We start from the raw sequence: 23,454 nt of genomic DNA on the forward strand, positions 1-23,454 counted from the left end.
GGATGAACTGACTATCTAAAAGATAATGACTTGTGCCACGATGGATAAATTAACTCTGATGTTACAAGAAAAGGAGGAGTCCGAGTATTATAGGATTTGGAAAAACGGTATGACTGGATTGAGCTAAGATAGATGGATGATGAAAAATTAATGATAAGCAACATATAGGTTAAATGCTTACATTTGCATAAATTGTATATACTTGTAAATAATGCACAAAATAATAGTATATGATGAATGCCACAAACTGTTAATGTCAAGATATTTATACATTTTGTTTGTTTTTAAAGTTATAAAAGATTAATAAAGTTTATTAAAAAAAATTTTTTGAATCCCACCACTGAATGGGACCCTTAACCAACTACAGGTAGTCCTCAACTTATGGTCACAATTGAGCTCAACATTTCTGTTGCCAAGTGAGACATTTGTTAACTGAGTTTTGCCCCCATTCTCGCCAGAGTTGTTAAGTGGATCATTGCAATTGATAAGTTACTAACCCAGCTGTTAAGTGAATCTGGCTCCTCCATTGACTTTGCTTGTCAAAAGGTCACAAAAGGGGATCACAGGGCCCCGGGATACTACAAACGTCATAAATAGGAGTCAGTTGCCAAGAGTCTGAATTTTGATCACATGACCCATAGGGAAGCTGCAAAGGTCGTAAGTCTGAAAAAACAATTGTCCCTTTTTTCAGTGTCGTTGTAACTTTGAATGGTCACTAAATGAAGTGTTGTAAATCAAAGACTACCTGTATACATCTTATTATGCATTATAAACAGTGGACTCATTTGCAAGGTGAAAGGTTTAGATATTCTTTTATTTTTCCCCTCAACCAAGTACAATTGCACTTATTTCAGAGAGAATCGGAATGCTGAAGAAAAAGGCACAATAGTTAGTCCCATCTGCCAACCAAGGTGAATGGTCTCATTTCTAGCAATGCATAAAGTACAAATACACACACACACACACACACACAAAAACACTTCACCCTCATCTCCACTGTACAGTTAGCACCTGAAAACAATGCTCCAATACTGTATACCCTTCTTCCGGGGGATCAAATGTGTTTTTGATGAACACATGCTCATCTTGATTTCACAGGCAAAAGAATGAGCGTGGCATAAAAACTAAAAGCCTAAAAAAAAACTTCACAGTCTGACCAGAAACAAAAATAACTAACAGTTAGCTAGAGACAGCAATTTGGCTGCCTGTGAACATGTAGTCTAATGTTTCTGGTTAAAGAAGGTTTGTTAAGCTCCGGAATTCATCCCAGATATCACCAATAAAACCTTATAAAGCAGGGGAGAGGGGATTACATAATCTGAGAAGGCCATTCTCTTTCAAATTAATTTCAAATCTGCTGCTCTCTATCCCAGAATAAACAACGGACTGGCTCCTCACCAAGGCTCGATACCGACACATCTTGAGTAGTGTGAGTTTTGCTTCTTTGGTTGCATAGCTGGAGAAAGATCTTCAGTGAAGGGCCCTTTATCCCTCTCCAGACTTAACCCAGGTCAAGAAGAAAGAATTCAGCTAGGGGTAAGAAGAACAAAACTCCATCATCAACGAAGGGAAGCCAATATGCACAAGGTGTGTGAAACGCCACTGTGCAAAAGGGGAGTCCTGAGAGAAGCTCAGTGTTTCAACCTTAAATGCGGCCTCATCACAGTAAGGATTCCCACCAGGGAGGAGATCAGGCCACAGAGCCCTATAACTCCAGGGTTGGTCTTGTAGATGCCCAGACGATCCAATGGACTAAAGATATCGCAAAGGTTCTTCACCGTGTCCAGCAAAAGGGGTGGATAGTTCCTTAACGTGAGGAATACAAGCAGGAGAAAAGTCTGTAGCTCACTGTTGGCCAGGAAAGCCATGTTTTGAAATTTTTGCCTGCCAGGAGTCAAGGTCTTTTCAGGCCTTTCAGCCTGGCTGGATGCTGTCTGCTTCATGCGCCAGCAGAGCTCGTAAAAATCCTTGACCAGGTTTATCACCAGGGAATAGTAGTAACACTTGGTCGCCCAGTTGCGCCACTTCTTCTGGTTGATCTCCGAGAGGAGCCCAGCGCTCTGCACCCACAAGACAGTGTCACAGGCGAAGTACATAGCCCGGTTCACATTGGAGGCAGTCAGGCAGAAGCGAGGAATGGCATGGGGCAACAGGGAAGCTTGATGGGCTGCCACTATGGCATGCACGATATTGCCAAGCCGAAACACTGCAAGAGAAACCAGAGCTGAAACATAGTGGTGGGAAAGGCTTAAGATGCCCCTGATGCATTCCATAGTGCAGCCATATACTCCATCAGCTTTGGACCATAACATCAGGGGTGGGATTCAAATTGTTTAACAATCGGTTCTGTGGGCATGGCTTAGTTGGTGGGCGTGGCTTGATGGTCATGTTATTGGCTGGGTGTGGCCAACTCAACATCACTCACATCGAGGCTCACATCTCCTCGCCTGGCCTCTCATGACTGTGGAGATGCTGCAACAGTCATAAGTGTTAAAAATGGTCATAAGTCACTTTTTTCAATGCCGTTGTAACTTTGAATGGTCACTCCACACAAGCAAAGTACCAGCAAAGGAGGGGAAAAAAACTCCAGAGAAGTTCCTGAGACAGGAAGTCTAGTTCTGCGGAGAATGTAATAAGGGTTAACGGAGACACAGTTTCTGTAAGCAACACCAGAATGTTTCCTTCCTGCCTTCCTTACAGGATTAGGCCAGTAATTTCTTCTAACAACTGGTTCTCCGAACTGCTTAGAATGTTAACAACCGGTTCTAGCGAATAGGTGCGAACTGGTAGAATCCCACCCCTGCATAACATAATTCAAGCTCTCTTCTTTGGGCTACTTCAGAGGTGGTCTTCAGCAGGTTCTGACCAGTTCTGGAGAACTGGTAGCGGAAATTTTGAGTAGTTCAGAGAATCAGCAAATACCACCTTCCCAAGTCCCAGCTGATTGGCTGGGTCTTCTTTTGTTGCCCTGCACAGGAGAACAGAGCTGGAAAGCAGGTTAGTGGGGTGGGGAGGGAATAGAGATTTTGCAGTATCCTTCCCTTGCCACGCCCACCAAGCCAGGCCCACAGAACCAGTAGTAAAAAAAATTTGAATCCCATCATTGGGCTACTTCATCTCGACCTGGCAGCTGCTCAGCCAATAATGGTAGAAACCATTATGGCTGAGACTGTTAAGTGCAAAATGGTTTGCCCCAGAATGTTCCAACCTCAGTGAGGTTTGAGTTTCTGGTGCCACTTCCTGAACACTCAGAATGGCCTGTTTCCCAGGTTCTCTTTCTCTTATCTATCTATCTATCTATCTATCTATCTATCTATCTATCTATCTATCTATCTATCTATCTACCTACCTACCTACCTACCTACCTACCTACCTACCTACCTACTTACCATCTTCTGTGTCCAGAACATCTCTCTTTAAAAAGAGAAAATATGATGTTTAAAATTAATATAATAATCTAAATAAAGAAAACTTTCAGTAACTATATAAATAAAGAATATAAAAATTAAAACATAGAAGGAATTTAAAGCAGGTATGTGTCATTATATAGAATTTGTGGCCCAGAAAGTAGGTCTGAATAGCTTTATCATTGCCAGGAGCAAATTGTCCATTGTACATGCTCCATCGAGATTCTGGCATGTCAATAAATGTTCATATCATATAAATTAGGCCTCTAAGGGTACCTTTAGGGCAAGGGTCTTCAAACTTGGCAAGTTAAAGGCTTGTGGACTTCAACTCCCAGACTTCCTGAGCTAACATGACTGGAGGAAGAATTCTGGGAGTTGAAGTCCACAAGTCTTAAAGCTGTCAAATTTGGAGACCCCTGCTTTAGGGTATAGGAAGAACTTACAGGAAGATTGCTTAATGAGCTGGGAGCAGAAAGCAGTTAGACCAGCCACAGAAAGGAAAAAATCTTATCTAAAGGGAAAAAAATACTCAGGTTCTTTCCTTTCTTCTGGTAACTTTTTGAATGTTTTGAACCAAGCCACGGTGATGGGGTCCCTCACCATTCCTGCAATCAAGTCCCACCATTAAAAGAAAGGCTGGGGGGCAGATACCAAGCCCCCAAGCACAAATGAGGACATCTGTCATGTCAAAGCTCAACATACATAGCTCCCTGCCTTCTGGTTAAATGCCATTGAATGTGGATGATTTTAAATGGAAATGAAAAGACTGCTGTGCTTAAAAATGCAAGCACCCCATTGTACAATAGCAAAGGTAGGGACTGGGAAAGGATCAGGCCAGTCAAACAGGCTATTCCCTCCCCAGATCAAAAAAAAAGTAATAACACATTTCTCATGTATGCATGGCATGCAAACTAATGAAACATAGATTGGGACACAAACAATCCAGGCCATGTAAATGCAATAATCATAAAGTGACATGCTAATTTAGAAATATTGATTAATAAGCAAACTAGACTTTCCCAGGCAGGCACAAGGAATGGCAATCAGCAGGTAGGAAGCAACATTCCTATTCAGAGAAACCCATAATGTCCATCATTGCCCCACCTTCCACCTCCTCCTCCCACCTCCCCAAAGGCCATCAAGAGAACAGTCCAAATATTTATTGACTCAGGAAGGCAGGAGGAGAAAAATACAGAATTTAAACCTCTGAGCACACTTATTTAAAGGGCTTTGATTGCCAATATTCCTGCAGTGGACACATTTGGATATATTACATAATTCCATCCATAGGAGCTACAATAGGCACCAAAACTGGACAAGGTTGAAGTAAAGACAAATTATCCATCTACTGCAACCAATCAGGAACCCTCGCCATTAAATTCCCATCAGGAGCTGTCCATGAAACCAAAATCTTATGCAGGTGACAAAAATTAGAGCACAATCCTAGGCATTAGGATTAAAAAATGCAATATTTTCTTTTCTGGGACCTCCTCCTAAATAAGGATAGTTGTGAACTTCAGCCTGAGTCGCTGTGCCTCAACATTAATAAAATCTTGGAAGCAGATCAAAATTGCTTCATAGCTTACACCTTCCAGTAACCTCAGCAAAAGTGAGACTATTTTGATTGATAAATCAAGGATAGGTTTCCTGTCCACTCATGTTCAGTTATCACAGACTCTCTGGACAGGTTTTTTTTTAGAAGCGGTTTGCCATTGCCTCCCTCTAAGGCAGGGGTGGGCAAACTTTTTGGCTCGGGGGCCTCATTGACTTTTAAAATTTGACAGACGGGCCACCACCTGGTGTCGAAATGCCTGTCATTACAAGTCAAAATCAAATGAATGCAATCATTCAATCATTCACATCAAACCTTAATTCTGTACCAATCTTCGGTGGGCGGATTAAAAAGACCAACGGGCCGGATGTGGCCCGCGGGCCGTGGATTTGCCCACCCCTGCTCTAAGGGCTAAGAGAAAGTGATTGGCCCAAGGTCACCCAGCTGGCTTTGTGCATAAAGCAGGACTAGAACTCACACTTTCCCAGTTTCTAGCCTGATACCATTACATCAAACTTCCTCTCAAGGAAAAGCTTACAATAGTCCTAATTTGCAAACCAATTCTGGTACACAGTATTAAGATCGATCAATCTCTCTCCCTCCCTCCCTCCACTCCCTCTCTCTTTTAAATGCAACTGTTCTTTCTGTCCCACCCACCTATCCCTTATTTTGGGATGATCAGCAATCCATTTCTTTTTCTTTCTTCAATAGGCAGTATCTAAAACTAACATACTCACTCTTGCGTCCTGAGCTCATGCTCGATTCCAGAAGTTTGAGCTTCATAATCACTTTCTCCCGGTGAGTCTTACGCTCTAAAATATAGCTAAGCAGCATGCATGAATATTGAGTTGCTCTGGAAAGGGAAGGAAAGAGAGGCGCATCGCTGGTCACACATCAACAAGCAAAAACACAGGCTGTGTCTACACACAACGAAACAGAGATTATATAAATATGAGTGCAGGTCCCTCCCCATGCAAAAGATGCTACAGGGCTGTTTTGCTCTAAGGCAAATGCTCTAATATATAGTTTTGCACACAGTAACATTGCTCAATCAGCAGAGACATTGCAAGTGGTGCATGAGAATCTATTACGCTCAATTATTCTGGAAAAACATGGTTATTTCCAAAAGCATTTGCTGGCAAAAAACCAAAACCAAAAATATTTGTCTCCTTCCAAACATCTTGCCAGCACTGGCTATCAGGAGATCAGTTGTGAAGCAACCATTACTCCCAATGGGATAACACTTTGAATCCTACCCAAAAGGTATCATAAATGGGATGGAATGAATCAACAAACAGCCAATTCCTTGCATCTATAGAGTACCCGTGATGATAGATCACAATAGTATTTTTTTACGTGCCTTTTTCCTCCTACCTGTCCTGAACACCCATGGAACTGAACCTGGGAGCTTCCCACCACCTTTTCCTGCATTACATATCAAGCAGCAGCTTGGTTTAACCAGCCAACAGTTCTAGTAGGACTTTTGATATTGGGGTTCAGTTTTATTTACAGCTGTGGAAGAACTGATTCCATTGAACCTAGCGCTAACATCCAGTCCGATGTATTGCACAGATGGTTGCACTGTTGCAAAGATACAATTGGGGGAGAGATTGCTACCCACACATTGCCTCGAGGGGATGAAGGTGAGGCAAGTTGTGAAGCTGCCAAACAAATCTCTTGGATCATCCAGCACATAGTTCAAGTTTGAAAGCAGCATGCGATGCTGAAAGATAAGTTTACATAACACCAGCAAATAACAACACAAAGCAAGTAAGGTTGAGACAATGGTGGTTAAGGCAGGCATTGGCAACTCTTTGGCATGGATATTTTTCCCTCCTCTTTCAACAACCTTGGGGGAAAGAGATGGGGAAAAATTACTAAGTAGAGGTATATGTGGTATGAGAATTATATAGGTGTTCCTAATTCTCACACCTATATAAGGCAGTAAGATCATCATGTTCACATTCTTTGTTTTACTCAAAAGCCTTCCCCTATTAAATTATCGGGAAAGTCTGTTTCTCCTACCAGATTTTCTTTTACATGCTCTTATTTATATTTTGTGGGATGATGCAGGGATCATTTTCCACTTTGGGATCTGGTTTCCATCCTATTTGTTGGACATCTTCAATCTTCCACCACCCTCTCCAAAAGCTTCCTTGGCTGGGAATCCAGGGAATTGTAGCCCCAACATATCTGGAGAACAACCAGCTAAATATACCAGGATTGGGAATTTTGGCCTGTCTGGGGATGTAGTTTACGGTTGTGTACAATCCACAAGAGAACAGTGCTCCAGGATATCATGCTCGCCACATGACCACGGAAATGTCTTTGGACAGTGTGGGCACAACGGCCTTAGAGATGAGCACCATCCCCTGTAGCTGAGTTAAAAGGGGCTTCTTTACCTTTACAATCCACAAGACAAGGCAACTCTGAGCCCCCCCGCAGCACCTATTAAATCTCAGCAATTCTCCACTCTCTTTCATTGCTGACACTGCATTATTTTTATGTGTAATTTCCATATGGGAGTGGAGCCATGCTTGCAAATCACTCAGAAAAAGAAGTAAAGCGCTATGAAGAAATACATCAAATATAAATTAAGGAAATCAGATCTACTGATGCCTCTGTTGAAGCAAGCCTCAATGCAAGTATTCCTACAATTCCTTCAAGTTATCAGATTTGTGATTGCCGTCACACAATGGCCAAAAATGACTAATGTGAGCCTTAACGTTGTGCAAACTCAATATGCAGCACCAGGGAACAGGTTGCTTCAGGAAGCAGATGACCAGGTTATGCAAAGATACCTACAGCCTACATTCACACATCCTGATTCATCAGGTCTCATGAAGCCCAAGGAGGTACAGGAATACACTACCTTATGCCTGATTGGTTGGTTTTTTTTCCTGTGGCTTTCAACTAATATCCAGAACCCATGAGTCCTTTGGACTTGAAATTTGCTAATTTTTATAAAACATGGTAAAAATGATCACAAAAGCCTCTTGTGAAGTAATATAAAACGTCGTAAAACATTTCCTGAGATCCACTGCTGAAGTTTGACTGCTTATACAGCTCCATCATTTACTTAATATCTCTCAGAACCTCTAAAAACTTTTCCAGGGAAGGCGCTGAAAGATCTAATAAGGTCAACCTACTCCCCCACAGCACCTGAGGGCAGGACAAGAAGTACTTAGGTGGAAGATCATTAAAGACAGGCTCAACCTAGAACTAAGGAGACATTTCCTGACAGTGATAACAATTCATCAGTGGAACGGCTTCTCCCCAGAAGTTGTGGATACTCCATCACTGCAGTCCAAAAAGTGCTTTTCCCCCCACCCCCAAGAAACAACTGGACTTTCTGGGTTTTTTTTGAAGATGTTTCACTTCTCATCCAAGAAGCTTCTTCAGCTCTGACTGGTTGGTGGGGAATGGAATCCAGTCAGAGCTGAAGAAGCTTCTTGGATGAGAAGCGAAACGTTTTCAAAAAGAAAAATCAGAAAGTCCAGTTGCTTCTTGGGGGGGAAAAAAAAAGCACCTTTGGGACAGCCATGACCTGGATGACTGAGAATCTCCAGACATCCATCTGAAGCTCTTTTTGAAGCTTTCAAAAAGAGACTGGACAGCTACTTGCCTGCAATGATATAGGGCAAGGGTCTCCAAACTTGACAGCTTTAAGACTTGTGGACTTCAACTCCCAGAATTCCTCCTCCAGTCATGTTAGCTCAGGGATTCTGGGAGTTGAAGTCTACAAGTCTTAAAGCTGCCAAGTTTAAAGACCCCTGGTCTAGGGTCTCCTGCTCGAGCAAGGGGGCTGGGCTAGAAGACCTGTAATATCCCTCCCATCTCATTGATTCTATGTCCTATCTTAAACAGGAGTTGAAGTGGGGAGGGACGTGGGAACCCAACCAGAAGGCGTGACTAAGGAGTGCCCTGGCCCAAGGGGGTGGGGGTGGGGGCTCTGCAAGCTCCTTTCAAAGGAAGGGGGCCCCGCCACCTCCTTATTCTCCGCTCTTGCGCTGCTTTCCTCACCGAAACAGTCGCTCCCGACCCTGCGTCTGGTTGGTGAAGTGCACAAAAGCCTCCATGCCACCTGCAAGCCCCACTGGACCGCTGCAAACTCTGGACTAGAATCAGCTGTTTCTCTGGGGGACGGAGGGAGGGGGGCGGGGCTGAACCTTGGCCACGCCCCCGCGTTCCATGCCCTGGACTCCCCTTTTCCTTCCTTCCCTTCTTCCTTCCGCCCGGGGGGTTGCCATAACAACGCGTCAACTTCCGGAGACAGGTGTGCGTTGTTTGGGGGTGGATGGGAAGAGACAGGTGTGTGCGCGGAGGCAGCCGAAAGCCAGGAAGAGCTTTGATTTGGGTTCCTCTGCCTGCCTGGGTGAATCATTTTTGGAGAACTTCTTTCCCAGTTTCTCGGGGGAACTGCAGCACCCATCATCCCCAGCTTTGCAGTTCGGCTTTGCAGTTCGGCGCCTCTAAAAGCCCCCAGGTGGTCACCTAGTCCTAGATGGTGCCAAAGCGCAAGATTTCTGGTTGAGGTTGAGCTTTTGGAATGCCCTGGAATCTGTTTTGGTTTGGTTTGGTTTTGTTCGTTTCTGTTCTGTTCTGTTTCGTTTGTGTTTCGTATTGTTTGTTTTTTATTTGTTTTTGTTTGTTTGTTTCTCTTGTTGGTTTTGGTTCATTTCTGCTTTGGTTGCTTTTGTTTTGTTTGTGTTTTGCTTCGTTTGTTTCTCTTTTGTTTCTGGGTCTGCCTGGCTCATACTTAGGGGACTTTTGGATAGTATACAAAAAGTTCCCCCAAGAGAAAAGCAAAATGGTCAGTCAGTTATTGCAAAACAGTGTTATGCTACGTGGAGAGCTGGCAAGAGTATTGTGCAGGATTGCAGTAAAATAATAAATCTGTTGTATAGAGGGCCTGTTGGGTGCCATGTTAAGGCACCTGGTTAGAAACCAGAACATTGTGAGTTCTAGTCCCACCTTAGGTATGAAAGCCAGCTGGGTTACTTTAGACCAGCCATTCTCTCCTCAGAGGATTCTTGTTGTGGGGAAAATAGGAGAAAAGAGTATTATGTATATTTGGTGCTTTGGGTTATTTATGAAAAATAAAAGTAGGTTTAAAAAAAAACCTTTAAAAAAAACCTCGAGGATGATCTTTGTTTCTCTCTTTTTCAAAACCAAATTCTATCCACCCTGATTAATAATTGGATTGAACTTTATTGCAGAACTCAGTTGAGCCAAGTGCAGGGCAAGAACGCTGAAGAGAAAAAATGCCTTTCTATCTTCGGAAGCAGCACTTTGATATTCCTCCACCGACTGAAAAAGACTGGCTTAAAAAAGACGAAGAAGAAAATTTCTTCCTCAATGACCCTGACCAACTCCTAGACTCCTTGCCTCAGCCTTTCTGCATGATCAATAAAATATTGAAAGACTTATTTGAAAGAGCCTGGGATCGAATTGAAGAAAGGCGCCCATTACAAGAGACGAAGCAGCAAAGTTTCACACCCTTACTCTGTTACCCTACAAATAAATTCATGGTAATCTAAATCTCCTTCAGATAAATAATTCAAGGAAACCTTCATATGTGACATAGGCACCATATTTTCCCCCCCTCCACAGTGGTCATCCTCTTGGACAACCAAACCGGTTTTATTTTGGCTTAACAATGGTATAATTTCAGTGAGATATGAATTGGACATTACCACAAAGACATACCCAATCTAAATATTTCTAGATCATTCCTTTACCTCAGAGGCCTCTTATTTATAATTCCATCAAAACCATTAAAATTACCAAAGGTTTATTAAACATGTTTTAATGAGTCAGAGATGTTAAAGCAAGGAACCATTTAAATATCAGATGAAGTAAAAAAAAAAATCCCCACATATAAAGACATTGTAGTATAGAGGGATGGAATTAAGATGGCATTCATATTGTACACGTTTCTGAGATAGGCATCATGTTCTCTTTTGAATCTTCACATTTCTGAGGTAGACATCATATTCTCTTCCTTTGGATCTTCCCAGGTATCGGGAAGGGTAAACTGCCTGTCAGCTTCTGAGGGGTACATCTTTATCGGACATTCCACTGGGATTTCTGTCTTCAGCTCAACCACCTGTGAGAACTTGTGTACTTGGGAGGTCACCAAACTTGAAATTTGCACTATTCAGCTAGCAGTTTTTGGTGGTACTTCCAATCTCCTTGGAACAGTGGATGAGATGGGTAGGTAGCTATGCATTTATATTTTTTAAGGAATGAGTGATTAATTTGCAGATTGGTTTCACAATTTATTATGAGGGTCTTTGGCAAAGTCTTGCAAGATGATTTTCAAGTTTTTACTAGCTGTGGAGAATAAATTGTTTTCTTCAAACAGAAGAAAATTTACATGATTTTCATTTATGGTAGTATTCTCAACCAATCAAAGTATGGTTACTGAATAAAGGCACTATTTGAAGGAAAAATTGCCCTCCCCTGGAATCATTCTTGTTTTGTTTTCCAGGTTTTGCACGTCTTTTTCTCTTTGTCAGGGAAAACCTCTTGCATATAAGATCCATAAATGAAGTGGTGAGTTTGTCTCATACTAGTGCTTATCTTTATCTACCTGTCAATTTTCAGTTGTCTAAATTGCAGATTTTTGAACATCCCAGTTTATTAATGTCCATTGTGGCATACCCATATTGCAGTAATCTTCAAAAGTTGCATTTTTAATTGAATTTCTACTGTTAGAGTTTAAAATCTAAGCAGAATCAGAAATAGTTAAGACTTAAAGGACTGTAGACTAAATTTAGAAGGAAAAACAATATAGGAGAAGGGTGGGTCAAACCACTTGCACACTGCAGCCAAGAATACTGCATGGACAATTCAACTTGAAGATTTCCCTTTTTTCTTCATTAATTGGGAGGATGCTTTACATACATGTCTTCTGAGTGCACTTTTATGACACATCTGGTTAATCACTATGGGAAAGAAGGACAGGTCAGTTTACAACAGTTCATTTCGTAACTGTTCAAAGTTACAACATCCCTGAAAAAAGTGACTTACTGTGATGACCCAGGGTGGGATACAAAATAAACACAGTCACAAAAAACAGGTGCAGCCCCTTTTATTCCTTTACTTTGCTTCCAAGCTGCAAATATCCTTGACTGGAGAGAAAAAACTCCCACACGAGCAGTTACAAGAAGGAGGAAATGCCGTTTAAACTAAAAATGCCTATAAATTTAAAGAGTAAAAATGTTTAGTTTAGTTTACTTTATTGTCATTGCACCTCGTACAACGAAATCAAACACCATCTTCAGTGCACATCATGACCATGACCATGAAAATAAACACAAACACACATCCTTCACACATTGAACCGGAAACCCCTGATACCAAACCAACACTGCACTATACAGCAGAATTCAAAAGAGCTACTGCCCTTTTGCCCTACTGCCCTAGAAGCGGTTTTTCAGCCTATTTGTCCTTGTTTTTATTATTCTGTACCATCTGCCAGATGGTAATAGTTCAAAAAAAGGATGCCCAGGATGAGATGAATCTTTGAGGATGTTTTGAACTTTCTTAAGGCAGCGGGAGCTATACAGCTCTTCCAAAGAGGGGAGAGGGAAACCCCTGATCTTCTGGGCAATGATGTTAACCCTCTGGAGTGCTGTCCTATCTGCCACTGTGCAATTGGCAAACCATACAGAGGTGCACTAAGTTAAGATACTCTCTATGGTGCAGCGGTAGAAGGTCACCAGCAGTTTTTCATTTAGTTGTTGTTTTCTGAGAAGCCTCAGGTAGTATAATCTCTGCTGGCCCTTTTGACCAGGGCTGCAATGTGGGCACCCCAGGTCAGGTCCTCTTTTAGGGTAACAGCCAGAAACTTAAAACTGGCCACTTGTTCCACTCGGTCTCCATTGATAAGCAAGGCCCATAAAAATGCCTATAAATTTAAAGAGTATACTCTATAAAGAGTAAAAAACAACACAAACCAGGCAAGATAAGGGCTTGAAGATATCAACAGGTATCATCACACACTGGGAAGGATGCCAAACTCAAGAGAGAAACAATAAACTAGAGATATTTCCACACTTTGTTTCCAGCACTCGCCTGTTCACATGCCCGTCCTCTTATCCAGTTGTCACAGCTGTAGCCCATGAAGAGGATCAAGGCCCTCTCCTTCCCAGTAGACTATATCTCTCCCTTATCCTCTCCTCCCTGCATGTCCTAGGATGGAGGGGGATGGGCCTGGGTCCTCTGACTGCCCAGCCGGCCTTTACCCTTCCCCAGCCTCCTCCACAACCTCCCTGTCGGCTGTTCCTCTTCTCCTCAGAGTCAGTCTCCACCAGAGGCATGACACTTACGATCATTTTTCACACTTATGGCCACTGCAGCATCCCCATGGCCACGTGATCAGAATTTGGACGCTTGGCAACCGGCTCCTATTTATGATGGTTGCCGTGTCTAGGGGTCACATGATCCCCTTTTGCGACCTTCTGACAAGCAAAGTCAATGGAGAAGCCAGATTTGCTCAACAACTGCAGTGATTCACTTAACAATGGTGGCAAGAAAGGTTGTAAAATGGGGGCACGATTAACAATTTTCTCACAGCAACAGAAATGTTAGGCTCAATTGTGATCAATAAGTTGAGGGTTACCTGTACCGGGCTGAATTTTTTTTTTTTTGCCCTCAGACCTTCTCCAATAAAGACTTTTTGCTGTAGAGCTGCGCAGCTCCCTGAGAAGTCTGACAGAATTTTCAGGGAGCTTTGCAGCAGCAAAAATATCTAGTATTGGACTCCTTGCTATCCTGGTTGGACAGGCCTAGCCTGATCTCATATTTCATATTCTCCTGTTTGTCAGGAAGATATCAGCAAGCGGAACATCTGCATGGCACTTGAGCTTTCGCCGGAGAGCGACTATGCAGGATTCCTGTTACAAGGCAAGTCTTAGCCTTTCTTAACCATCTGATGGGCTTAAGATCCAGATCCACAATTGGGTGGTGTTGATATAAAATAAGTCTTTAAAAGTAGCCCTTCCTACTGACATACTTAATACGTCCTGCTGATGATGAAATTTGTTTGAGTCCTTACCCTGGAGGCCCACCATTATTTTTATCTATCTATCTATCTATCTATCTATCTATCTATCTATCTATCTATCTATCTATCTATCTATCTATCCATCCATCCATCCATCCATCCATCCATCCATCCATCCATCATCTATCCATCCATCATCCATCCATCCATCCATCTATCTATCTACTCAAAGATTTCATAATCTTGACATGGTTTTGTTATTTTCCTTTTATATGGAGATGTGGGAATACATTTGGATATCTTTATAATTCATATATACAAACAACAGTAATTTGCACCATAAAGAGCCAGCTTGTTTTTTTCTTTCTCTAAAACCTGATTGTATCATAACGTGTCATTATCTGGTTAAGAACAGTTGTGTTGAAATCCAAGCTTCATTATTAACACAGGAACATTCCAAATAGTATTTAATATTTCAGGTTTGGAGACAACAGATACTTTGGAATGTATGTTTGCTTTTTTTGTTTTGTTTTGCACTTTGTAAATCAGGCTCAAGCAGTTCTTCTGCCACTGACTTCCCTTTTATATATACTCAGAAGTTTAAGGAATTTCCATTAGAAATTTTCTAAAACTTCTGTAAACTGAACAGTGGTAGACAACTTGAGCCTCTAAAATATTTCCCTTTTTTACCTCCAGTCTGAGCCCGTTTCAACTGCAGAATTAAGCTTTGGACCATTTTAATAGCAATAGCACTTAGACTTATATACCGCTTCACAGTGCTTTTACAGCCCTCTCTAAGCGAGGTCAACCTGAGTCAACCTTGAGCCAGTGGGATTTGAACTGTCAAACTGCTGACAATCAGCAGTCAGCAGAAGTAGCCTGCAGTACTGCACTCTAACCACTGTGCCACCACAGCTCTTAGTGTGGAATTTTAAAGTGAAAAACATAAAATAACTTTTGTATCAGCATAGACTGCCCATAATAGCTTTTGGTGAGAAAGGCAGCTATATGAATTTGACAAATAAATACATAAATATGCTTAACATAGTTTTCAAAAACAGCAATAGAAAAGTCTTAGCTCAACTTGTATCCGTCCCACTTTGTCTCATCCCTAAATTGGTCCCGTCATCCATCTAAACTGGACAACATTTACAGCTTCTATTTGTCCCATCTTTTACTTGTCCTAGAATTCGCAGTTCATGAGCAGGGGCAAAAAACTGTGAATCTGGTTTTGTTGTTATGGGACACTGTTAATAATAAGGACCCTCCTGTATTTTAAAGGACTGTGAGACCTTTCTTCTCCTTCCTGATTGCTTAATGTGCTTTCTTCTGATTTCTCAATAAAGGCAGCTCTGAGTCTTGGCTGGAGATTTATCGATTGCCTAAGGATGCCTGGCAGAAGGAGACCGAACATCTCCATGCAATTGCTCTCCCAGGTTCAGGATCTGTCAAGGACATGGGACTCAACCAGCTGCCAGTACAAGAGAAATTACCAGAGAAATCTATGGTAAAAAAACACTTTTAAGAGGTCCAAATGGTTGGCATCTCTAAAAGTTTTCTTTTAACTAAAGAAAGATCACTAATGTTCTAAAGGCACCTTACTGCTAAACTACCTTGATTCTTAACCCAACGTTTAAACCATACTGTAGATCTGCTATTGACAATGATGTTGCTATGTATTGCAGCATAGGTATGGCTGGAGAATGAGCCCATATTTCTCTAATTGTGTTAAAAGTGCCTAAAACAGCTCAGTTGTCTATGGGGCTCTTCCTGAGAATTAACCTTAATTTTGGATTATTTTCTTTTTCTTAAAATTTATATCTGGTGAAGCCAGATAGAAGCATCCTGGCATTTTCTTCTGACATAATACTTCTCCTCTCTATGATGTCTATTCATCGTTAGGAATTAATTAGTGGATCTTTGATTAAAATGAGCCAAGTTGATAGAGTCCTTTTCAAATAAGAATCAGAACCTCGTTGGTTTTCTGGTGTTGCTGTTGTCTGGTTTGGGGGCTAAACTAATTCCACAGGAGTGTAGTTTTAGGTAGAGTCAGTATATCTATCTAATCCCTTCTGCTGTAGTATTGTTCTATGTATTTCTGAACCATGGGTGTTTTTGTATTTCTGTAGCACAAGAATGTTGATATTCAAGTAACTGAAGACCTGGTAAGCAATCCTGTCTTTGAACTCTATAAGGCTGTTAAATGGCTGAAGCAACCTTGGTCAAACAACTAGATTGTCAAGAAGACTGCTTTGAGAAGGAGTGTCATGCCCCTGTCGGAGTCTGAATCTGAGGAAGAAGCCAAACAACTGACAGGGAGTGGGAGTGTGGCTCCGTTGGCTGTGGAGAAAACTGGGGAAGGGCAAAGTCCAGCTGGGCAGAGCAGGGAAGAGGTAGAACAAGGGAGACGGGATTCAGAGGCAGACCCAGGCCCACCCCCTCTTCATCCTAGGGCATGCAGGGAGGAATGGAGAAGAGAGCAACATGGGTTGCATGGTTTATGGGGGAGGAAAGGCCCTGATTCCCTTCATTAGCCACAGCTGGGAAGAGAGTTCAAAATAAATGCATGCTGCGTGTGGCAGCTGTTGGGAGCAAAGGTGAGTTTATCTTGTGTTGACTTTGCTTATCTGTGTTCCTGGTGTCTTCCCAATTGTGCTGAGTTATTGCCGTGTCTTCATGTCTAGAATTCTTGCTCCTGCCCTGTTGGATTAATTACCTCATTTTGCCTTCATTGGACTTACAGTTACAGTTTTTGTTGAACACGTTTTGGATTTGATTCTCTGCAGCCAAAGGCTGTTCCTGAGATAGTTTTTCTCCAGCCAGAAGGTAACCATGACACTGGGGGCAAAGTTGGAGCTAATAAAGAGACTCCTACTGATTATCTGACTGTGTTGCCTTTGTGCCACGCCCCGGGTCATCACAAGGAGTTTATAAAATGGGGTACCATGGATACATTTTTTTATTCTCTATATATGTTACTCCCAGGTAACACACGAGAAAGCAATGTGTTTATGGTTGTCTCTAATGAAATGCTTTTGTCCCACTTTGAATATGTACATTGGAAAAAGTACATTTTTAACAACAACAAAAAAAGTGGAGTGGTGGGATGCTCCAAAACAGGGGGATAGTCTGTGGCATCCCTTTTATTTCCAAGAGTGCCTGTGGACTTGAATCAGGTCTCAAAAACTTTCATGGCAAATGAAAATGGTAGATAGCTGCAGCTCAGTGAACCCTTGTGCCAGAAGAAGAGATTGAGAGAATCAGGGATTACAGGCAAAATCCTGGGTAAAAGAGATCTAGATGACAAAAGGGAAATTCTGATAAATTGATGGAGGGAATCGATTGTGTGCACCATGTGTGTGTCTGCCCACAATGCATTTGCAAAAAATCTATAGGCATTCACCCAACCCCCAAAAGGTTGAATAGTCCTGATCTAGTAGATCCCGTTTTTTGATATATTTCATGACTGTCTTGTCAATCATGAATGGTGGTGAATGAGAAGTCTTCAAGAAGTCTTCTAGGGCTTGTTTCCTCCACAAAACTTCAAAGAAAGCCACTGAGTTTTGACTTTAAAACTGAAATGGCACTCTGGGGCCATGAAGAACCCAGCCAGTTAACAGAATCCAGCTGATTTAGTACAGTGCCATGCTAAGCATCTGGTACCAGAGGTTGACAAAGTGGTGAAACATTGCAACATGACAACTTAGACCCTGCCTTTCAAACTTGCACCCTGATTCTTGACACAAAGACGTAAATCATGGAATTCTCATTGGGATGTTGCAATATATGTTTCATCATTTAACCCCTTTGCTACCACAACCCCCTGCTCCTCATGCTCACCTATGAACTCTTAGCCTGATTGGTTAATTATGTCTGAAGAGGAATGTTTTTAGGACAAGGCAGCAATGTCACCCAGAAGTCTGCAGTCTCCTTTAGACTGTTGGGCATATTTGGAATATTTCAAATTTAACATTGGGCTGTTAAATTTCAGCCATTTTCTAAGGCTGTGGTCTCCTTAAAAGATGCTTGCTGATAGGGAAAGAACAGTATTAAAGTGATTGATACTGTCTGCAGCCAATCACAAAGCACCTATTTATGATTTATTATGTTTTCCTCCTCCTCTTCCTCCTCCTCCCCCCCGCTCCTGAATCTTTAAGAAAATCGCAAGAAGCTGGATCTCTGCTGGCCACCACAGAAAATGATATTGGTGCTCACAGAACCATACTGTCTATTTATAGTCTAACCAGAATCCGCCCAACTACCAAAATCCCAATTTTATCAAGGAGCAACAATAACATATTGTTCAGAATTGCCATTTTGATTCTTTGTAGGATTTGCAACAGCTGCTAAGCAAAATTGAATCTAAGCTGCTTCCCCCCGTTTTACTGTTGAAGGTCAGACCACCCAAGCCTCTTTCAGGTTAGAATCTTCTTGACTCCTTTCTGCTTTCTCAACATTTGTGCTTTATTGTGCTGGGGCAAACAAGCAAGAAAAATCAAACTATGGAAAGCAATAGGTTCCTGCCCTTTGGAATATCTTGCCCCTGCAGTGAGGTCGGCTGCAGCCCCCCTGACCTTCTGCAAATGCTTAAAGACCTTTGAAAGCCTTGGAAAATCTTGCCATTTATTTCTAATAGCTCACCACTGAATTATAATGACATGATTTCAGGGTGCTCCAGAGCCGTAGAAAGATGGCCTATAGCAGGGGTCCCCAACCACCGGTCCGGGGACGGTACCGATCCAGCGGAACAAGTCCTACCGGGCCGCTGGTTGCTGGGCACCGCCATCTTTTTGATGAAAAGCGCTTCCGGTGAGCTTTTCCGGGTGAAAGCCATTTCTGCAGAAAAGCTCACCGGGCGCTGGCTCATCTTTTTGATGAAAAGTGCTTCCGGTGAGGTCACCGGAAGCACTTTTCATCAAAAAGATGGCGGCGCCCAGCTGATGCCGGTACCGGGCGCGCATAAAAAAGGTTGGGGATCACTGGCCTATAGTACCTGTGGGATGTCGTATTGACTCTTGTCAGTAAGAGGTAGTAGGGAAAGGTATTATCTGGAGGGTGAGAAAGAGTTCCCCTTATAAGCTGAATGTAAGACAAGTTGGCAGAAACTACTGAAAAAGAAAAAGGAGGCAATGATCAGAAGGTAGCTGTAAGAAAGAAAGAGAAAAAAAAGGGAAGAGTGAGTGAGCTGGGGTGGAAGGAAAGAAAGACATAATGAAAGAGAGGTTCAAGAACTAAAAACAAAAATCACTTCCTAAGATCTCCAGGAGAGAATCTGACATTTCAGTTAGCAACACCATTGCTGACCCAAGCCTTTCTAATATTGTCTAAGAGGCTGGGTCAGTTATGTGAATTCTTATTGCTATATTATTATAATTGTTGATAACTACTTGCAATGACCACTTTTTTAATAATGGGGTAATGAAATATTTATATTAATTGGACTGAGAGATGCTTAAAAGGCTTCATTCTTTAGGGGAGAAAAATGAAGCAGAGCGAAGTTTTTACAAAAGAGGAAATGTTGGACTTTGTTTTGTAAGGCTGATTCATTGCACCTCCTAAGCTGCACCAAGTGGGCCATGTGTCTTCAGACACTATTACCTCCAATATTCTCAAGAGACCAGTTGAAAAGGAGGGGAAGAAATGTTAATTTTGAGGAGCTGCTGCCTGTGCCAGGCTGTGGTCATCAACATCTGGAAAGAGCATGTTTATCTCTCAAGATGCTACTCTGTGGGTTTGCTCATGTTTTTTAGTCTTAGCAATTTTGAGATATGACAACTTCAACTCCCAGAATTCCTTAGCCAGCATGTGTGGATTTCAGCTCCCAGAATTCTGGGAGATAAAATTCACACATCTTAAAGATGCCAGGTTGTTGTGGTCCATCGGCAGCCTGTGGAGACGGCAGCAGAATTGGACAGTGTGGAGGAAGATGGGCTAGTCTGGGAGACTGGGGAGGACTCAGACTATGGTCCTGCGTCCGATGCAGAGATTGGGCCAGGGCCATCTGGGAGTTATGTGTTGACTCCAGAGCCTCCAGAATCTGACAGCAGCGAGGCAGAGGAACAAGGGGAGCCTGTTCCCAGTGCGCATGTGCACAGAGCTGCCAGAAAGCAAGAACAGTTAAGACAAAAGCAGCGACTTGGGAGTAAGGCTTGGAGGTGATTGGCCCTCCCATAAGACATAAAGGAGGAGCAAAGGGACAGGAATCTTTGCAGGAAGCAACTTTGTTCATACTAGTCGGTTTGAAACCTGAAGCTCGTGTTGAATTTTTGTTCCGTTTTGGCCTTGTATAACTAATTGGACATTTAGTCATTGGCAGCATTTCAAGGAAGATAAAGGTGCATGCTTATCAGACTTATCCTGAAGGACTTTGACAGACTTCCATGGGACTATTTACAAACTGTTCCAGGCTCATTACGGGCTGTGAATGACTAAAATTCACAGCCGTTGAAATAAAGAAAACAGGGTTTTGGGACTAACGTGTGTTTGTTAATGTCTCCATAAGCCAGAACAAAGGTTGAGAGACCCCTGCTTAGAAATAAACCACACTGTATTCCTTGGGATTTGCTCCCAGGCTTTCAACCTGAGCCTCTTACTTAATCAATTCACCCATTTCTTTTTTCTAAAATGTCCAAGGATTATAACTTCCCCAAATTAAAGATAAACAAGCAAAACGAGCAGAAGCAGGTTTCAAGGGTATTGGATTGACGGAAAGGGGGCTTTCTAACACCGTTTTGTTGAAATTTAGCAAGTACATTTAGGAGTCCGTTTGAAGCGTTAATGAAGAGTGATGAAGGACATGTGATCGGCATGGGCTACAACACCTTGATCAGAGACTGCCAGGTGGAGTGGCTGCAAGAGCTTTTTAACAGCAAGTTCCAGCAGTATCTGGAGATCGAGGATGACCTGGAGAGCAAAGAGGAAACACCTAGGTAAGAGGAGGAGAGGATCTGCTTCTGCTGTTGATTTCCAGTTGCATTGTTGAGAAAACATAACCATATTATATAATTCTGTTGCTGAGATTGAAGCTGGGTAAGGTGCAGGGACCTTCATCTGGTTTCCTAAGATGATTTGATAACGTTTTTCTGATTTTTATAATAGCCTTCCCATACCTTTTTCCAGTCATTTTGGCCATCAGGATTTGAACCATAATAGATTTGGAGGGAACCAGCTTACAGAAGGCTATTTATAATCTGCATTTTAATTGGAAGATAGGAATAGCAGTAACACTTAGACTCACATCCCGCTTTGTAGTGCTTTACAGCCCTTTCTAAGCAGTTTACAGAATCAACAAATTGCCCCCAACAATCTGGGTCCTCATTTTACCAATCTCAGAAGAATGCAAAGTTGAGTCAACCTTGAGTCGGTGAGGATCGAACTGCTGGCAGTGAGCAGTGAATTAGCCTGCAATACTGAATTCTAACCACTATGCCACCACGGCTCCTTCTCCTTTTTGTGAAAATGTGAGCGACGTGCAAGTAACCCTAATAAATAATGCTCCCCTAAACCAGTGTTATTGGCTTTCCTAAACTGTTACTGGCTTCCTTAAATCTCTTGATAATGTGTGTGTTTTCACGAATTGTCATCTCTGTCTATTTTAGTTGTGCAAAATTCCATTTTCACTTACCTGGCCGCACCTTTCAAACTGGAACTGAATTAAAAGCTGAGACAGGTAATTTTCCCACGCTGGGCAGGACTTTTGACAGTCTTGATGAAACTCCTTCAGCAGAATTATAGTTTGAATATGAACAGAGTCAATGTGTTTAGGCCCAGGAGTCTGCGCTCTGTGGGTGGGATTTGAACTTGCATGTTTCTTTCCTGATTTTCGTTTTCTCATGCTCCTTCCAAAGGAGAGAACAGAGGGTGGGAAAATAAAATCCTTTGCCTTTCAAATCTTTCTCAGGGCCTTATCTCTGAGTGCCTTTTGTTTTGTTTACATTTTCTAGATACGCCTGTCGCATTCAGTGTTCACTGGAGCAACAGTCACAATCTTTGCTTCTATTTCCTGAGTCGTCCACCCAAGGAAAAACCTGGTAATGCTACTGTGGAGTCCCCCTACAAGAATTTTCTGAAGTTTTATGTGCATTTCAGAGTTTCTGGTGATATATTTCAGACACCTCAAGGCATAATCCTTTGTACAGACTGTTTTATGGGGGGCTTGAAATTCAATAGCCAAATCCTGGTATCAGATCATATTTCATAAAATGGTTGGGGGGGAATAACAAGAATTTGACATTGGGAGTTGAATCACAAGAATTTGACATTGGGAGTTGAATCACAAGAATTTGACATTGGGAGTTGCCCCATGATTTTAGTTCCATTTGTTAGCAGAAAAACAAGAAAAGCAAAGTCTAAACACGCATATAGTTTTCGGTCTTGAAGAATAGCTTTAGACAGGCTGCTTTTAAAATTAGCCACTTGAAAAATTCTCTTTTGCAAAACATACTTTGAGATTACGCATTTTACTAACAGTAGTTTGTTTTTGTCATAGTTGTGTTGAATATGCCACAATTGATTAGATTTATGCAACATTTGTAGTCATAAATTGCAGTGGCTAAGTTTACATAACATGTTAAGATGAAACCAGAACTGAAAGTCACTTCATGAGGGTTTAGCACAATGTGATTATTTAGGTACTGGGTCAGACAGTTGGCCCATCTCATTCAAAGCTCATAAATACTAAAACACATAATTCAGCACCACCATGGGACCCTGGATTGCCAGTTTCTGTAGTAATTTTATATAAGATGGACTCTGCTTATTCCTATGTGTAGCTGTGTGAATCAAAAAGAGAGAGGTGGAAAATCTAGAATGGTTCTAAGCAGAAGATAACATTCTTTTCCCTACTATGGGGCCCATCTCTCATATGATCTTCTGTTCCTTCCAGATTCTGATCCCAAACCAGATATTATTTGGCCATGTGCTGCTCCGATTGTATATTCAACTCTCAGCTCTTGTGCATCTTACTTTGCTTTTGTCTGTGAAGATAAGGCCATTACTTTGTGGGACACATCAGTAGGTGAGCTTTTTCCCTATTGGCTTGGGAAAGTTAGAAAAAGGGGAATTCTCACCCTGAAATTTTAATGCAGTGGCAAACAACTTTTTTTTAAAACCAAGAGATTTCTGAGTGATGGTCCAGGACTTCCCTCCTTAAATAGCTGGGTACCATTTTCCTCCGCCACCTCCATATAATTAAACATCTTATTTTATCACATATGCACCCCAAATTAAATTTTGTTGGAAACCTTGTGGGAGAGTTTGGACTTTGTGTTTCTCTAAAAATAAAACCCTGTCTTATAATTTTTTTGCCACCAAAAAAAGCACCAGGTCTTATTTTCAGGGGATGTCATCCATTGACTAAGCTCACTTGCGCGTGTCGCCCCAGCCTCCTTTTCGCTGTCAGAGGCCTTCAGGAACTTCTTCGGCAGCTGGCAAGGCCTTCAACTGAAGGCCTTTGCATCCAATAACAGAGCTCCAGATCGATC

The 23,454-nt window shown here is 42.0% G+C and overlaps 2 protein-coding genes across 3 annotated transcripts in view; one reads left to right on the forward strand and one right to left on the reverse strand.

The window, feature by feature from the left end:
- Positions 1-788: 788 nt before the first annotated feature.
- On the reverse strand, positions 789-9,113 carry PEX11A (peroxisomal biogenesis factor 11 alpha). The gene is made up of 3 exons (XM_026677036.2): positions 8,983-9,113; positions 5,697-5,812; positions 789-2,206 (listed from the first exon to the last, which is right to left on the reverse strand). Exons 1-3 carry the CDS (start codon positions 9,036-9,038, stop codon positions 1,632-1,634), a joined length of 747 nt encoding a protein of 248 aa, XP_026532821.1. The 5' UTR covers positions 9,039-9,113; the 3' UTR covers positions 789-1,631.
- Positions 9,114-9,141: 28 nt separating this feature from the next.
- The window catches only part of WDR93 (WD repeat domain 93), a 29,961-nt gene continuing 15,648 nt past the window's right edge, over positions 9,142-23,454 (forward strand). Inside the window, exons 1-12 of one of the 2 annotated variants that reach the window (XM_087972603.1) lie at positions 9,142-9,235; positions 10,179-10,490; positions 10,980-11,175; positions 11,453-11,517; positions 13,794-13,876; positions 15,323-15,479; positions 16,102-16,137; positions 18,304-18,391; positions 20,718-20,901; positions 21,571-21,641; positions 21,916-22,002; positions 22,857-22,988. In XM_087972603.1, coding sequence (XP_087828729.1) covers positions 10,224-10,490; positions 10,980-11,175; positions 11,453-11,517; positions 13,794-13,876; positions 15,323-15,479; positions 16,102-16,137; positions 18,304-18,391; positions 20,718-20,901; positions 21,571-21,641; positions 21,916-22,002; positions 22,857-22,988 — 1,366 coding nt within the window. In that variant the 5' untranslated portion in view covers positions 9,142-9,235; positions 10,179-10,223. The other variant, XM_087972602.1, reaches the window with a different exon arrangement.

The sequence above is a fragment of the Notechis scutatus genome, chromosome 11 (genome assembly GCF_049901735.1).
Source record: "Notechis scutatus isolate UNSWTSFEM ecotype Mainland chromosome 11, rNotScu1.2, whole genome shotgun sequence".
Taxonomy (NCBI): Eukaryota; Metazoa; Chordata; class Lepidosauria; order Squamata; family Elapidae; genus Notechis; species Notechis scutatus.